At 61.1% G+C, this 16,604-nt stretch overlaps 1 protein-coding gene across 2 annotated transcripts; it reads left to right on the forward strand.

The window, feature by feature from the left end:
• Positions 1-179: 179 nt before the first annotated feature.
• TNFAIP2 (TNF alpha induced protein 2) lies at positions 180-13,450 on the forward strand. 2 transcript variants are annotated; one of them, XM_043557068.1, is made up of 12 exons: positions 180-283; positions 3,168-3,534; positions 3,753-4,410; positions 6,343-6,457; positions 6,618-6,740; positions 6,936-7,036; positions 7,625-7,723; positions 8,251-8,371; positions 9,270-9,392; positions 9,631-9,786; positions 9,972-10,093; positions 12,008-13,450. In XM_043557068.1, the coding sequence occupies exons 2-12, from the start codon at positions 3,183-3,185 to the stop codon at positions 12,147-12,149; spliced, it is 2,112 nt and encodes a 703-aa protein (XP_043413003.1). In that variant the 5' UTR covers positions 180-283; positions 3,168-3,182; the 3' UTR covers positions 12,150-13,450. The 2 variants fall into 2 exon arrangements, with proteins under 2 accessions (XP_043413003.1, XP_043413004.1); XM_043557069.1 differs by lacking the exon at positions 180-283 and adding an exon at positions 612-784.
• The last annotated feature ends 3,154 nt before the right edge of the window (positions 13,451-16,604 follow it).

Genomic DNA, 16,604 nt, shown 5'->3' on the forward strand with positions numbered 1-16,604 from the left:
GCGGGTCCCCGTCCGCCCAGGGTGCGGTTCCCGCGCCCCCAAGCCGCGGCGACGCCCGGCCAGCCCCCCCACCCCGCCCGGGCTGGTGCCAAGCAGTGCCGCCCCCACTCCCCTCGGCGGGGCGCGCGCGGCTCGGGACTCGGGGACACTCGGGCCGGGCCCCCGCCCGCGGGGTTTCCGCGCCTGCCGCGGGCGGGGCAGGAGGGCGGGCAGGGGCGGGGTCTGCGACTATTTCAGGCGGCGCCGGGCTCTGCGGGAACAGCGGCGGCCCGGCCCGGACACAGTAAGTGACCTCCACCCGCGCAGCGTCCGTCCCCCGCCGCTCCGCGCGGCTGCCCGCCCGCCTCCGCCCCGGGTTCCCGGCCGATCCCCCCCGACGGAGCGGCCAGGGCACGTCCGGACCGAGGGGGCAGAAGGCTCCGAGGGCCCCAGGCCTCCGGCGGCCGCACTTCTAGGGAAACTGAGGCCCCTGCGCTGAGCGGCGGCGCGTCAGGGTGCAGGGGGCCCGGATTTGGTGCCCCCAGCCAAGAGCTCCGTCCTGCAAGAGGCAGGGGGGAGGAGTGTGGGGGCAAGGCGCAGGGGTCTCTGATCCTTCCGCAGTAGGGAGGCTGAAGGCGGTGGGGCTGGCTGGCTTGTGTGACCTAGACCAAGTCACTCTGCCTGCCTGGGTCTGGGTGTCCTCACTTGGGGGGATGGCTGTGCCCTCCGTCTCTGGGCCAGGACAGAGGAGCCAGGGACAGAGGCCGTGAGAAACTGTGGACCTCAGCCCTGACCCAGAAAGGAGGTAAAGGGGTGTGCGGTGCCTGAGAAGAAGCTGGGAGGCAGGGATGGGGTGGAGGGGGGGTGCTGCTGGGCCACAGGCTGTGGTCACATGATATGACTGAGCCGGTCCCTTGTGTCAGCGTACCTAGCCTAGAGCCCAGGCTTGAAGGGACGCCTTTCCTGCCCTCCTCCGCTCTACCCCAATGCTGAGGTTGGCTTCACAGACAAGGGGACACACGACAGCCTCCCCTTCCTTACAAAGGCTGGCTGGGGGCCAGCACATGGCGGTGGGGTTTTGCCACTTCCTTCAGCAGCCCTGTGAGGTGGGGGTCGTCATCTTCATTTCACAGATGGGGAAACTGAGGCCAATGAAGGGAGTTATTGCCCACATGCTAGTGAGTGGTGCAGCTGATCCCCTATCCCGTTAACTTGCCACTGCACCAGCCGCCTCTGAAAATCGAGTCCCGGGACCCAGCCAAGGGGGCTGCTGCAGGACCTCAAGGTGTGAGAAAGATTTTGTGTCATAGAGGCAAGGAGGCAGCGATGTCGTGTGGGGACCCGCAGGAGCCCGGTCTGGAGGCCAGATAGAGCCTAGCATGTGTGGGGACCGAGGAGGTGTGGGACAAGGAAGGGAGGGCAGAAGTGGGGCCTGGCCACTCAGGGTGGTGCCCAGTAGCCCCGGCCTGCTGGCCAGACCAGCTCCTGAGGGTGTGCAGTGTGACAATGGGACGGATTGGGAGAGGGCTGGGGCAGTGGGTGGGAAGGGCGGGAGAGCCTGGCGGCCTTGCGCCTTGGCTTTGGGGCTCCCCGGAGCACCCCCTGCTTGGTCCTGGAGCGGAACCCTCAGCCCAAATGGCACAGGGAGACAGCTGAAGTCCAGCGGTGTCGGACTCTGCTGAGGGCACTCGGTGAAGCCACTTGGGAGAAACTCAGGCCATCTGCCCCCCAAGCGGCTCTGGCCAAACTCAGGGGTTTGTGATGAGGCCCTGGAGGGATGTGGGGCGAGGGGTAGTTGGGCTGGTGGGGATGCAGCAGGGGCTGTGAAAAGGGTCTGACAGCCCTGATCCATGCCTGCTAAGGGCTTGTGGCAAGCATCTCCCACACCCTTCCTCGCCTCAATTTCTCCTGCATGATGGATCATTCCATCTGCCTTGCGGAGTTGCCGCAGAGGTGAATCAAAGTCATCGTGTTCCATGAGTCACAACTTGTCGTGTTTGCTCTTGGGTGGTGGGGCAGGCACCAGGGTGGTGGATCGCCCCAGTCGTCAGGGAGGCCTGATCCTATCTGCTCCCCATTCCCAGCCCTGCCTTGCTCCTCTCTCCTGGGCTCAGCCATGTTCCCCTCCACCGGCCTTGCTCTGATAATGGTTACGGTGCTGGGGGGGCGGTGGTGCTGGGCACAAGGGGGTCCTGCCTCTCTGAATGCAGCCTGCGAGGCGGTGGGGGACAGGGAGGCAGGAGGACGCAGAACCAGGTGATCTGAGTTCCAGGCCCAGGCTGTTGACCGCAGGCACATTTCCCCGAGTCAGTTCTGTGTGATGAGGACAATAAATCCCCCCCTTGAAGGGAATGAGGAAGAGGCGTGATGGGCACCTGGGGAGGGCGTGGGAAGTGGAGGCTTTTGTGGTGACAATGTCACCAAGTTTGGGACCGGCGGGGTAAAGCAAGAGCCAGGAAGCCTGGCTTCTGGTCTGAGTTGCTGGGTGACCTCAGATAGCTCGGTGCCTCGTCGGGCCTCTGGCCTCTGCTGGCGTGTGAAAGCCTCTCTGAGGTCCCTTCCCACCCCTGGAAGTTTGAGGGGCACTACGCTTCCCAGACCTGAGCCCCAAAGCCAGGATGGCGGGTGGGGCTCTGCTCCCCTCATGGTCCCAGCAGGAGCAGCAGCCATGTTTCTGCTCAGAGCATCCCTCTGGGACGCCACACAGACAAGAAAAGAACCAGGCAAGATGGAGCGGCCGCTGGTGCCGTGACCCTTGTGGACTTCAGTTCTTGCTCTGTGCAGAGGCACAGCAGCCCGGGCTCTGCCTCCTCTCCCAGGGTCTCACGGGATGCAGGATGGCACTCGCACCCTCCGGTCCTTTCTCCTGGCCCAGGAGGATTTGCCGAAATGAAGTGAAGGCCCCCTCTGCCTGGGACACCTGACATGCCCAGATTCCTCCCTGCCTCTGGTGATCTCGGGAGGGACTGGGCAGTACTGGAAGAGAAACCACAGGTGCTGAGAAACTGGTGTCCGGGGAGGGAGCTGAATTGTTCGTGCCGCTCTGGGCCGGGATCACCAGACCCGGAAGGTCACACGGTGAAAACAGGCCAAGCAGGCTCATGGCTGCCCCTGCGGCTGTGTGCTGGGGCCTGTCTGCTGCAGCCGCTCTTACCTTCCCTCTCCCCTTGCCTGTTGCCCGTCTGCAGGCCCGAGTCGGGGTGATGCTGAAGATGATGACCTTCTTCCAAGGCCTACCCGGCCAGCAGACTGTCCCAGGGGTTCCCGACCTCCCCAGAAGCTCCCAGAAGTTGCCCCCCGCCTCAGAGGTGGAATCAGAGGCCTCCATGTCAGAGGCCTCTTCTGAGGACCTGGTGCCACCCCAGGAGGCCAAGGGAGCCCCGGACAGGGATGAGGAGGAGGCTACCAAGAAGAAGAAGAAGAAGAGGCCAAAAGGACTGGCCAACGTGTTCAGCGTCTTCACCAAAGGAAGGAAGAAGAAGGGTCAGCCCAGCTCAGCAGAGCCAGAGGGCCAGCCCGAGTCCCAGCCTGAGCTGAGTGGCCCGCTGCCCACAGGTAGGCCGGGGCCCCGGGCGGCGTGGGTACCCGAGATCGGAGCCGGCGGGGGCGCCCCGGGCAGGGCTGGGGCGCATCCCGGCGAGCGGGGCGCGAGCCCGGGAGAGACGGGCTTGGCCCCGCCGCGCCGGGAGGAGGCCGACCCGCTTCCGCCCGGGCCCGGGGCGCGCGACGCCCCCTCCCGGGCGCCCGCTGACGGCGTGTCCCCGGCCCCGCAGCGGAGGAGCTCAAGGCGGACCTGGAGCGCGGGCGGCTGGAGGCGGCGCGGCCGCTGCTGGTGCTGGAGCGCGAGCTGCAGGCGGCGGCGGCGGCGGCGGCGGCGGGCGGCGAGAGCGCGGAGGAGCTGGTGCGGCGCCAGAGCAAGGTGGAGGCGCTGTACGCGCTGCTGCGCCACCAGGTGCTCGGCCTGCTGCTGCGGCCGCTGGACGTGGCGCCCGAGAGGCTGCGCCAGGCGCTGGCGGTGCTGACGGAGCAGGAGCGCGAGGACCGCCGGGCGGCGACGGCGGCGGCGGCGGCGGCGGCCGGGGGCTCCGGGGCGCTGGTGTCCGCGCGGCCCCGGCGCTGGCTGCAGCTGTGGCGGCGCGGCGTGGAGGAGGCGGCCGAGGAGCGCCTGGGCCGCCGGCCGCCCGCGGGCGCCGAGGGCCTCTCGGAGGCCGAGCGCACCTTTCTGCACATGGGCCGCACCATGAAGGAGGACCTGGAGGCCGTGGTGGAGCGACTGAAGCCGCTGTTCCCCGCCGAGCTGGACGTGGTGGCCGCCTACGCGGAGAGCTACCACCGGCACTTCGCGGCCCAGCTGGCGGCCATGGCGCAGTTCGAGCTGTGCGAGCGCGACACCTACATGCTGCTGGTCTGGGTGCAGAACCTCTACCCCAAGTGAGTGAGGAGGCCGCGCTGGGAGCGGTGCTCGGCGAGTCTCTGCGTCTGTCTGGCCCCAGAGACTCAAAGGAGCAGGGCCCCAGCTGCTTTGCACTCGGAACCCTTCGTTTCCTGGCTTCGGCCACCTTCCACGGCTGGGGAAACTGAGCCGCCGAGAACGGCAGGGACTTCGTCATTCGTTCCTGAGCTCCCATCCTGAGGAGGGGGCCAGGTGGTGACCATCCGGGGCAGGGAGGGCGGTGGCAGAGGAGACCAGGGACCGTGGGAACCAGGAGCAGGGGCCCTGACCAGCCTGAGTCACTTGAGGAAGCCGTCCAGGAGGTGGTGGAGGAGGAGGAAGAGGAGGGAAGGGAGGGGGAACCAAATTCTGTCCGTGGCCGGAAGTAAGAGAGGCAGGCAGGGGAGGGGACACGGCAGGCCTGGAAGAAACTGGAGAATGATGTCCCCGCAAAAGGAGTCATCTTCCACCGCCCAGAGGCTGAGCCCTGACACGTTCTGGCAGCTGTGCAGAGCTTGCCAGTGTTTGGATTTACCCGGCAGGCTATGGGACACTCCCAGGGGTGCAGCAGGGCTGTGTGGCCATCGAGCCGGGTCACCCCGTGAGCCCACTGCAGAGCTGGGTTCTGGCCACTGAGGCCCAGGGCTCCCTGGGTGGGAGGCTGGCTCTGCTAACAGAGTGCCTCGGGGTGTCTCGGGTCTCCTCTGATTGACCCAGACTCCGCGGGGCCCTGAGCGCATCTGTCATTTGTACAAGCAGGGTGAGGAAAGACTGGCAGCACCGTGTGGAAAGGTCCAGGGCACAGAATGCCGGGGGCTCCTATGGGGGCTGACCCTGGTCCCCAGTGTGAAGCCTGCAGGAAGCCTGGAGGTATAGACAGCGTGAGCAGTGTCTGAGGGTCTCGGAGATAAATCTGGGTGGCCAGGGGTCTCAGCTGGTGCTGGTGGGTCGGCCTCCAGCGGGGGGCGAGAGGAAGGGCCCTGCGGGGGCAGTGGGCGAGGCAGCAGGGTGCAGGGAGATTGGCATAGGGCAGGAGCCGTGGGAGAGACAGGCCGGTCGTGAGCCAGTTTCTTCTTGCTTATCCTAACTCACCAGGAAACGCTGGGCACTTGCACCTCAGCCTTCCTGTCCCAGTGACCTCGGGGCTTTTGGCCTGGGGCCCACTGGGGTCAGCGCAGCAGGAAAGTGAGGCCAGCTGAGTGGAGCCATGGGGAGAGGGAGTCTCAGGAGGTGCCGTCGTGGCCTTTGTGGCCAGAGTGGCCAGAATGCAGGGAGCAGAGGCACGCAGCCACATCCAGACAGGGGAGAGGGGCAAGTGTCCAGGCGGATAAAGGCCTCTGAGGAAGTGCCAGGGCTGGGCAGTCCCTGGGGACCCGGGGTCCCACACAGGCGCCACAGAATGAGTGGAGTAGCTGGGGTGGGGCAGCCCTTCCGGCCGGGACTGACCCACCCTCCGGGGGCAGCAGGGCCAACCTGGGGGTGGTGGAATAGGGCTGGCAGGATGCCTGAGGCCAGCAGTGAGGGGATGAGGTCGGGGCGAGGCCGAGAGCGAGTGGCTTGTCTCACAGCTGCCACCAAAGGAGCCGGGTTTTATCTGTATGAGACGGAGGCCTTGTGGCAGGGAGGAGGCCGGAGTTGGGTTCGAGAGGCAGTTCCGCCTGCCGGCTGGAGGAGGGATTGCTGGGGACGAGGGTGGGAGCCAGGAGGCTGGAGAGGAGGCCTCTGCCATGACCCCGGGGAGAGCTGGTAGAGGCCGGGCATCGGGCGGGCTTCTGACCTGAGCCAAACTGGGCAGAGACGAGAAGGAGGGATGGGGGAGGGCGATCGAGTTCTGGGCCCGCCAGGGACTGAGGCTGCGAAGGCGGGCTCTCGCTCGGGCGAGGCGCCGAGGGGGTGCAGGCTTCCTCATGCTAGCCCCCCTTTGCCTGCAGTGACATCATCAACAGTCCGAAGCTGGCCGGGGAGCTGCAGAGACTCAACCTTGGGAGCCTCCTGCCCCCCAGGCAGATCCGGCTGCTGGAGGCCACGTTCCTGTCCAATGAGATGGTGAGTCCAGCGCCGCGGCGGGGGGGGGGGGGGGGGCAGGAAGGAAGCTAGGGGAGGCTCGGAGACAGGACGCAGGCAAGGAGCTTGACAGGGACTCTTCCACGTGGGCAGGGTGATGGGCTCCGTGCTACCTAACGTAACCTGCCTCTCCTCCCCGCAGACCAGTGTGAAGGAGTTGATGGCCCGTGCCCTGGAGCTAGAGTGTCAGCGCTGGGCCCGGGATGTGGCTCCCCAGAGGCTGGACAGCCACTGCCACAGCGAGCTGGCCATTGACATCATCCAGGTAGCACAGCCGGCCCCTCGTGCTCTCGTACAGGCTGCGTGCGAGAAGCCGTGCACCGTGCGGGGCCCACACCCATGGGATGCCCGCGTGTGCGCACGCACGTGTCCACTCCAAGCACCACCGCCCCTTGTTCCCGCATGTTCCCCGGTCCTGGTCCAGGTGGGCTCTTGCTCAGCTCTCCCCTCACCCCTGCAGATCGTCTCCCAGGGCCAGGCCAAGGCCGAGAGCATCACCCTTGACCTGGGCACGCAGATAAAGCAGATGCTGCTCCTGGAGCTGGCCACATTCCTGAGGAGGTGGGTGTGCGGGGGGTGGGGGGGGGTGTCTGCCTAGCCACTCCTCTCAGAGCCGTCTCTCCTCCCTTGTGGCCCAGGTGGGTATCCCTTTCCTACCTCTGGGGTGTCTGTCACTATAAGCAGGAGTCCTTTCTGCCCCCACACCTCTCCTGGGACCCCTGAGTGCCCCAGGTGATCTGACCACCCACCCCCTCCCACTCAGCAAGAAGCTCTCAGCACTGCAGCCTCCAGCTGCAAAGAGGACCCCCCCCATGAGGCTGCTGACTTCCCTTCTGGTGGCGTGCCGTGTCTCCAGCCCTGCATTTCTCTTGGCTGCTCCCTCCCCACCCCTCACCCCCTCTCCAGTCCTCCAGCTATAGAGGGATCTGGAGGGAGGAGTGGGGGCAGCGGGAGCCTTGACCCCACTGGCTTTAGCGTGTGAAGCCCGTTCCGTGATGCTCGGGGGCCAGCAGCCCCTCCCTGGACTGCAGGGAGCCTGTCAACCGGAAAAGCACTCCGTAGACCCAGGGAGGCTGCTGGGCTGGCCGGAGGCTGCTATTGTCCGGGTGTTTGTGCGGGTCCGGCATGTGCCCCTTCCGGTTTCAACAGCTACCAGCGAGCCTTTGATGAATTTCTGGAGAGAGGCAAGCAGCTGAGAAATTACAGGGCCAATGTCATTGCCAATATCAACAACTGCCTGTCCTTCCGGTAAGGGCGCTAGGAGGGGTTTGTGGGAGCGGGAATCACTGGGCCTGCCAGCCTATTGGAGGGAAGGGCAGCTGGAAGGGGGAGAGGAGGTGCGGGGTTCGGGAGGGGGTGGGGGGTGCAGCATAAGCGAAGATGTGGAATTCGAACGAGCATGGCCTGTGAGTTGATCGGGGTCTGTAGGGGCAGCGGCAGCAACGTTTATCAAGTGCTGGTGGGCCAGCACTCCTGCGGAGGATTTATTTCTTATTTTATTCTCATGACACCCTTGTGAAGTAGGCGCAGTGGTTACATCTGTGAAGCAGATGTGGGTTAAGAGCATGTGGTGCAGGTGTTTCCAGGGGCTGAGAAGGGCTGGGTGCTGCCTGGGGCACAGAGATGGGTTGACTTGGACTTGCTTCCACAGGGAATGGGGAGTCACGGAAGGTTCTAAAGTGAAAAGGTGGTTTAGGAAGATTTGCCGAGGGCATTGGGCTCTCTGGGTGTGGGGCTGTAGGTTGACCTCCCTGCCTCCATCCCTGTCCTTCCAGGACAGCCATGCAGCAGAAATGGCAGACACAAGACCTCCCCGGCCACCTGCTGGGCCCCCTGAGTGAACTCAAGAGTCACGGCTTTGACACCCTGCTCCAGAGCCTGTTCGGGGACCTGAAGGTAGAGAGAGACCCCCCGCCCTGGGATGCACGCTGAGCTTAGCATTGGAGGGGGGGGGACGGCGGGGGCCCGGGAGGGGAGGAAGGGCAGAAGCCAGTGCCTGGCACTTGTGCGGCCAGCTGTTGAGGCCCGTGCTGCCCAGGCGATGGGGGCCATGAAGGGCCTTGACCTCGTCCCCACCACTTCAGCCCGGGCTTGGCCTCAGAGGGGTTGCCCAGGGCTGGGAGCACGCAGAAAAGCTTTAGTGCCCCTCCCCACATCAAGACCCCGTCCTGAGCCTGCACACTTTTTCTCCAGCTCCGCCAGACCCACCCGCCCATGCCGTGTCCCCATGCCCGACTCCCAGCTGTGATGCCCAGAGCCTTTGATGGCCACTGCCTCATCTGTTCTGGGCCAAAAAATATGCAGAAAGCCCTTGGCTCCCGTAGCAGAGGGCGAGGCAGGGGTCCCTGGAAATGAAGAGGAGGGTTCCCTGCCTGCTTTCTGTGGGAGCCCGCCTTGTTCCTGCTGCTCAAGACAGGCGGCCATGAGTGGCCAGCCAGTGGTGAAGGCCGGGCAGTGACCCTGGGTGACTTGGCACAGGTCTTTAGAGGCTCAGCCAAGCACAAACCCTTGTTTATGCAGGAATTTATTTATTTCAGAGGGGGCGGTGGAAAAGGCCCCAAGGCAGACAGATGGTTGTCCTGGCTCCGGGGCTGCAGCTGGTTGTCCTTGGAGAAGGGTACACGGACCCTGTCTCCACTTCCCGTCTGTGAACGGGGACTTGAGTTCCCTGGGGAGTCCTCGAGACCCCCCTTGCCCCTGCACTGGGCCCTGTGTGTCCGCGTGCGTGTGTCTGCGGCTGGTGGCCCTTCCTCTGGAGGGCGTGACCAGACATCCTGCCTCTCTCCTGTCACAGCCGCTGTTTAAGAGGTTTACACAGACCCGCTGGGCCGCCCCCGCGCAGACCCTGGAGGAAATCATCTCCACCGTGGGCGAGAGGCTGCCTGAGTTTTCGGAACTGCATGACTGTTTCCGGGAGGTGAGGAGGTGCCGGGCTGATGGCTGGGCCCGGCGGGGAGGGGCGGGAGGGACAGTCTGGACACACGCTATCATGCACATACACACTCAGAAAACACACGCACACACACACATGCACACGTACCACTCTTTTGCTTGGCCTCTGCCCCTCCCCGGACTCCTGGCTTCAAGGCTTCGAGGGAAGGTGGTGAGCTCCCCACCGGTGATGGCTCACGCGTCCCCGCCTGCTCGCCTCCCAGGAGCTCATGGAGGTTGTACACCTGCACCTGGTGAAGGAGTACATCGTCCGCCTCAGCAAGCGGAGCCTGGTCCTCAAGTCCGCGGAGCAGCAGCAGCAACTGGCGGGTCACATCCTGGCCAATGCCGAGCTCATCCAGCGTTTCTGCACTCAGAATGTAAGCTCCTGTCTACCCTTCCCAATCGCCACTGGGATGGGCGGCCCCTCCCCCCAAGTCCCTTCAGGGCCAGGCACGACCCCAGGCCACTCCAAACCCGATCGGTTCTGACCTGAACTTCTCTGAGCCCTTGGGTGCCTTTTGGGGAAGGGGCAGCCTACGTCCAACCACACCTGTGCCTGCAGGGCTCCCCAGCGACCTGGCTGCATCACGCCCTCCCCAAGCTTGCCGAGATCATTCGCCTGCAAGACCCCAGTGCCATCAAGATCGAGGTGGCCACTTATGCGACCTGGTACCCTGACTTCAGGTGAGAAACAAGGGCGCCACGGGACCTGGGCAGTCAGCATGGCCCTGCTGGACCTGGTCGGAGCCTGGTAGGGCCGGAGTCGGTCCCTGCAGGGCTGGTAGAGCTCAGATACTGGCCTTGAGGATGCAGTCCCAGCAGTTAGCCTGTGCTGAGGGCTGACTGTGTGCCCGATGCTGCCAGGACCTTTACAGCAGCTCATGCGTCTGAAGCTCACTGACCACCTTATGATGCTGGTGAGGCCTGAGCTTAAGGAACTTGTCTAAGGTGACACAGCTGGTCAGTGGTAAAGCCGAGATGGCAAAGCCAGGTAGCCTGGCTCCACAGTCCATGGTTCTAGCCTAATATGATCCTGCCCTCAGAGGGGAAACTGAGACCAGAGAGACTAGGGACCTGCTAGAGGTCATGGCAAGTCAGGAGTGAAGCTGGGGTCCACCACTGAGGTCATCCTAGGGATCCTCAGAGTGGAGGTGCAGCCCCCCGCTGCCTGAAGGTCTGGTGAACTAGGGCAGTTTTTTCTCTAGGCTGAGTCTTCTGACATGACAGGGAAAGTTTGCACAGTCTTGAGTTGGAGTGCTTAGCCTAGTCCAGCCTAGTCTAGTCTCTGGCTGATCCACTCCATCCATCCACCTACCTGTCTACTTATCTATACACTCACCCATCCATCCATCCAATCATCCATCCATTCACTCATCAACCCATCCACCCATCCATCCATCCAGTCATCCAACCAATCAATTATCCATCCACCCATCCATCCATCCATCCATCCAAACACCCATCTACATGTCTACTCATTTACCCATCTGTGTAGCTATCCAGCCATCTGCTCATCCACCCTTCTACCTATCTCCAACTGTCTAACCTTCCACCTACTCATTCATCCATCCATCCATTTAGCTACCTATTCATCTACCCGTCTACATCTACCCATGCATCCATTCATCCCATCCATCTACCCCCTAACCTACCTATCCATCCACTCATCCACTTACCCATCCATCCACCCACCCATACAAATACCAATATACTCATCTACCCATCCATCGAGGTATCCATCCATTTGGTCACCCACCTGTCTACCTATCCAACAATCCATCTACCTCCCCACCCACTCATTCATCCATTTATCCATTCACCTACCTAGTCATCCATCCATCTACTCAGCCATCCATTCACTGATCTGCCTATCCATCCATTTATCCGTCTACCCATCCGTCTACTCACCAACCCACTTACCCATCCCCTCATCCATCCACCCCCTCATCCATCTACCCACCTGTCCCCCATCCATCCATCTATCCATCCACCCACCCACCCACATGCCCATCCATCTACCCATCCATCCTCCCTCGCTCCCTCCATCTACCCATTATTGAGTGGTCTCCTGCTTAGTGCCAAACTCTGTTCTAGGTATATGCGTTACTCCTGCAACGAAGTAGAAGACAGAACAATCTCAGTCCTCCCTCGTGTAGGTTGCAGCGTGATGAGAGTTAGTCATAATGAAGTGATCAGGCACAGAAATAAACTTACGAGCTGTAAGGATTGTTTAAGCAAGGTTGTGAATGACAGGAGGTGCTGACTTTAGAGATGGGAAATCTTGGGGGAGGTGACATTTTAGCTGAGACCCGACGAGTAAGAAGGAGCCGCTCACCTCCAGAGTGTGGGGAAGAGTATTTCAGGAGGAACAGCCAGTGCAGAGGTCTGAGGTGGACAGGAGTTCGGTGCACTCCAGGGAAGGACAGATGTCCAGTGTTGCTGGAGTACAGGGGGCAAAGGATCGAGTGAGTCCCCCTCACGGGCAGGGGCTTGGCTGCGGGGCCCTGTGGCTTGGGCCAGGTGTCTGGGGAGCTGGAAAGAGGGGTGAGCAGGGGTGTTGGTGACTAGACCGGACTGACAGGATGCTTTCCTTGCCAGCAAAGGCCACTTGAGTGCCATCTTGGCCATCAAGGGAAACCTATCGAGCAGTGAGGTCAAGAGCATCCGAAGCATCCTGGACGTCAGCACGGGGACACACGAGCCCTTCAAGTCCCTATTTTCGCTTATAAAAGTTGGTTAGCTTTTCCTGCCACCTGACCTGCTTGTGAGCACACAGTGAGCATCGGGCACCACCCCCCTTGGTGGGCAGCCACCCACTTGAGGGCTGTTCAGACCAGCCCCCGCTTCTTGGCTCCTCGACAGGCTTCCGGCCTACTGCTGCTGCTTCTGCCCAGCCTTGGCTAAGGCACAAACCCCTGGGCAGCTAGAATTGGATAAGTCCCAATTTGTTTACCGGTCCAGCTCGGGGCGGGACACCCAGTGTGGGGAGCTGCATGGAGCTGGGCTCAGCACGTCTATGGACTCGAAGGCAGAATTGGAAAGGCAAGGAGGCAAAAATGAACTCTTATCTGGGGCCTCAGCCTCCTGGGTCCTCCATGCACTGACAGGGGTGCCTCCATGGGTCCTCCTGGAAGTCAGCCTGAGGTCTGGACAGGGCAAGCATAACCTCTGACCCCTTGGCCTCTGTATCAGTGTCCCTGTTGCTGCTGGAACACATTTCCACAAACGTGGCAGTTTCAGTTGGAACTTATCCTTTGGTTCCGGAGGTTAGAAGTCTGACACAGGTCTCATGGGCTACAACCAAGATCCCAGCAGGGCGGGCTCCTTCTGGAGGCTCTGGAGGGGATTTCGTTGCTTTTCCCAGTTTTTAGAGGCTGCCTGAATATCGTGGCCCGTGGCTGCCTTCCATCTTGAAAGCCCTCAGTGGCCAGTCAAACCTTTTTCACATCACAGACCTCAGACCTTCTCTCCTGCCTCCGCTCCCGTCTTCCAGCTTTAAGGACCCTTTTGATTACCTTTGGCCCACCTAGATAATCTGGGATCATCCCCATTTTAAGGTTAGCTGATTAGCAGCCATAATTCCTTAATTATGTCAGGTCTCTTGGCCGTGGACCCTGACATAATCACAGCTCCAGGAGTCAGGACGTGGGCATCTCTGGGGTGGGGGGGCACTATTTTGCCCACCACAGCCTTCATGCATCCCTGCCCTGTAGGGCACCTTATCCTACCCCTCTGTCGCCCCCACCCCCCCCCGGCCTCTGCCCACCCACGAGGCCCTCCAGTTCAGCCAGTGCAGTTCAGACTTAGGCACGCCTCAGCCGCGTGCCTCTGACAGTACTGAGCTGGGGTTTGTCCCCTCTTTCCAGGTACTGTGGCCAGGAGCTGGCCTGTGTAAATGGTGCACAAAGGCCTTTGTACATTTGTAGGAGTTAGTGTGTGTTAATAATGTCATTAATATTATTTTTGATAGTACTGCTTTTGTATGTATGTACTCAGGACATGGTCCGGATTTTTATAGCTTAATATAAAAAACTGATTTCAGAAGTGGCTTGGAGTGATTTATTTGGGGAGCAGGAATGGGGAGCAGCAGTGGCTTTCTTAGCCTCCGGGGGCCTGGGAAAAGCCCGTCTCCCAGGCTCTGGGTCAGATCCCCAATGTGTCCGATCTACAGCGCCCCTCCCCCTTCTCACCCATAAGCATGAGCTTTGGAAGGGTTTGCCTTTGGAAGGGGCATGACCAGTCACTTCACTCTCTCGTGCCTCAGTTTCCTTACCTGTAAATAGAGGACCATAAACCAGTTTGGACTCCCCACTGTCCTTCTGAGGATGCAGGGGTAGGCAGTGGACCCCAGACAGTCATGTCAGCCCCCCACCTCCGTAGGCCCCTGTGGGGACTCACCCTTGTATTTCTGGAACCGATCTCACAAAGCTGCAGCTGTGATCAGGGGAGCCCCACAATCTACCTTCAGAGATGGCCCCAGCTCACCTGGACACCAGTTCGCCTGGCCCAGGATTTGGGGAGGGGCAGAGTCCCTGGGACCAGGGTCCCCTCCATTCCACATAGCTGAGGGAGGGTCCCCAAGGGAGCCATGTGTGGCGTCTGGGGCTCCTTGGGTGAATTCCAGAGGAGGGGAGAGGGGCCTGTGGAGGTGGGGATGGGATGGAGCCAGCCTCTCAGTGGGGAGCAAGGAGGGAGGGGGACAGTGGCCCCTGGACATCCTACTCCCCAGAGCTGGGGCCCCAGGTCCACGCCACGCAGATCGAGGGTGGGTTGGAACCTCGCTGCTCCCACGGAGCACGGGGTGGGAGGGGCAGGGGGTCCTGGGACCAGCGCGCCTGCCCCCCACTGGATAGGGCCTGCGGGGAGCTATGGCACCGGCACCCGGGACAAGCTGGAAACTTCAAATCCTTTGGGCCAGGCCGACCTGATGGACCTAAAAGCCCACCCTGGCTGCGGCTGGGATGGGTGGGGGTCCTCAGCACGGAGCTCCCCTCCCGGCCCCAATGCGCCCCTGCACCCCCCACCTCCAGGAAGCAGAACTCCAGGAGGAATGAGGAAGAAGAGGCACAAGGGGTGGGGAAGGGACCAGGTCGCTGGCCCTGGCTACCACCAAGGGTTCCACTTCAGGAACTTCCCCATCCCGCAGGAAAATCCCCTTAAGGGAAGAATTTGACCCTAGTGGTGGAGTGAGTCACCAGGCTCAGGGTACAGAGGGGCGGCCTGGACAGGGGGCCTTCTGTGGCCACCTGCTCTCAGCTGTACATGGACATGGGGCCCCGTGTGAACGGGGAGTGAGGGGCACAGCATTGATGGGGCCCTCCACCCCTCCCCCATCCCTGCTGGGGGCGGGGCAGCGGGGAGAGCTGGCCAAGGCCTCCCAGAAGGGCTGACATTCCCTGAGGCCCACAAGAAACACAGAGCCACTAAATAAACAGTTCAGGTCCAAGTGCAGTGGGGTGATGGGTGGGAGTGACTCAGTAGAGATTAAAGCGGGCGGAGGGGCAGTGCTCACGCAGGAGGCGATACTTGGTTTGGGACCCCAAACTTGGCAAGGCCACTTACACAGTCCTCGACAGAGCAGTGCAGGGGAGGGGAGCAGCCCGGCAAAGGACGTGGGGTGGGGGTGGGAGCGGGGTGCTGGCAGGGTTCCAGTTCTAGGAGGAGCTCCAGGGTTGGGTGGTGAAGGTAGGAGGTGGAGCAGATCCCCCCGGAGAGGCAGGCGAGGGTCCGAGAACCTTAGCTGGGCCTGGGAGTTGGGGTTCACTCCAGCTGTACGAGGAAAACACTGAGGGTTTTGAAGAGGCAGTTGGGACTGATGTGATGTAGGACTTGGAAAGACCTCTCTGGCTGCTGCATGGACACTGGAGGGCCGAGGGGAGGCCAGGAGACCCCTTAAGGGGTGTGGGGTTGCCTGAGGGAGAGATGACGTTGTCAGTGAGGGCTGCGGTGTGAAGGGAGACAGGGCTGGCCCCGGGGTGGCGTGTGAGACGAGCAAATCCCCGAACCATTGAAAAGACACTGACTCAGACATGGTGCCACCTCCCACACGAGGAAGGCCTGAAGGGGAGAGTGGGGAGGACCCAGGAGAGACATCTGGGGGGTTAAGTTTGAGAGGTCTGCAGAAAGAGTACGTCTCCTAAGATTGTCGAAAGCATGCGAGGCCGACAGCCATCAGGTGCTCTCACCCCCTACTCTGGGAGGGCGATTTGACACCCCCATGGAGGGCCATTTGACAATATCAGTCAAGTCAACAAAAACTCTCTGAACCAATCATTCCCCTTCCAGCAATGTATCTTTTTTTTTTTTGAGAGAGAGAGAGAAAGATAAAGGGGGGGAGGGGCAGAGAGAGAGAGAAAGAGAGAGAATCCCAAGCAGGCTCCATGCTCAGTGAGGAGCCCACCGTGGGGCTCGATCCCTAGGATCTTGACCGGAGCCGATCTCAAGAGTCGGTTGCCCAACACACTGAGCCACCCGGGCACCCCCTTCCAGGAATGTATCTTATCCATGTTGGAAACTCCCTACATGTCCATCAGTAACCCCAGGCAGATAATTGCAGTGCACCAAACAATGGAGTACTATACAGCCATAAAAAGGAAGTTCTCTCTGTCCTGATGTGGAAACTGTTCCAATATATAATGTCAAGGAGAAAAAAAGCACACTGCATAACAATTTGTGGTATGTTACCTCCAAATAAACAAACGTGGGAAAAGAGATCTATAGAATCTCATATTGACATACCATACGTATATGCATATGCATATACATATGCATATGCATTATATTCATTTGCATTTGCCTACGTGTGCATTGAGGCAGCCTGGAGGAATACGCCAGGAACTGAGAGTGGTTACTTGTGAGTGTGTGAGCTCACAGGTGTGTGTCTGCACACCGGAAACGGGGAGGGGAGAGCAGGAGGCAGGGAGGTGATGGGGAGGGAGATGGGGAGGCAGACATTTCACTGTATATCCTGTTTAAAATTTTTATTACTGAACCACATGAACGTGTTACACATCAACATGTTATAATATGACATTTAACTGAGAAATGCAAGCCAGCGTGGTTGGAGGTTTGAGGGGAGACTAAATGAGACCCGGGGTCTCAGGTGTAGGGCTGTCCAGCAATGTCAAGTGCCCTCTGAAGTGTGTTCAGCAGCAGCCTGAGACCTCCTCCAGCCAAGTTCAGTACTCAGGTGCCC

This window comes from Prionailurus bengalensis, chromosome B3 (genome assembly GCF_016509475.1).
Source record: "Prionailurus bengalensis isolate Pbe53 chromosome B3, Fcat_Pben_1.1_paternal_pri, whole genome shotgun sequence".
Taxonomy (NCBI): domain Eukaryota; kingdom Metazoa; phylum Chordata; class Mammalia; order Carnivora; family Felidae; genus Prionailurus; species Prionailurus bengalensis.

Coding starts and splice junctions, on each gene's coding strand:
- TNFAIP2 (XM_043557068.1), top strand. CDS start 3,183: ATGCTGAAGATGATGACCTTCTTCCAAGGCCTACCCGGCCAGCAGACT. Junction 3,535..3,752: donor GAGTGGCCCGCTGCCCACAG/GTAGGCCGGGGC, acceptor CCGGCCCCGCAG/CGGAGGAGCTCAAGGCGGAC. Junction 4,411..6,342: donor GTGCAGAACCTCTACCCCAA/GTGAGTGAGGAG, acceptor CTTTGCCTGCAG/TGACATCATCAACAGTCCGA.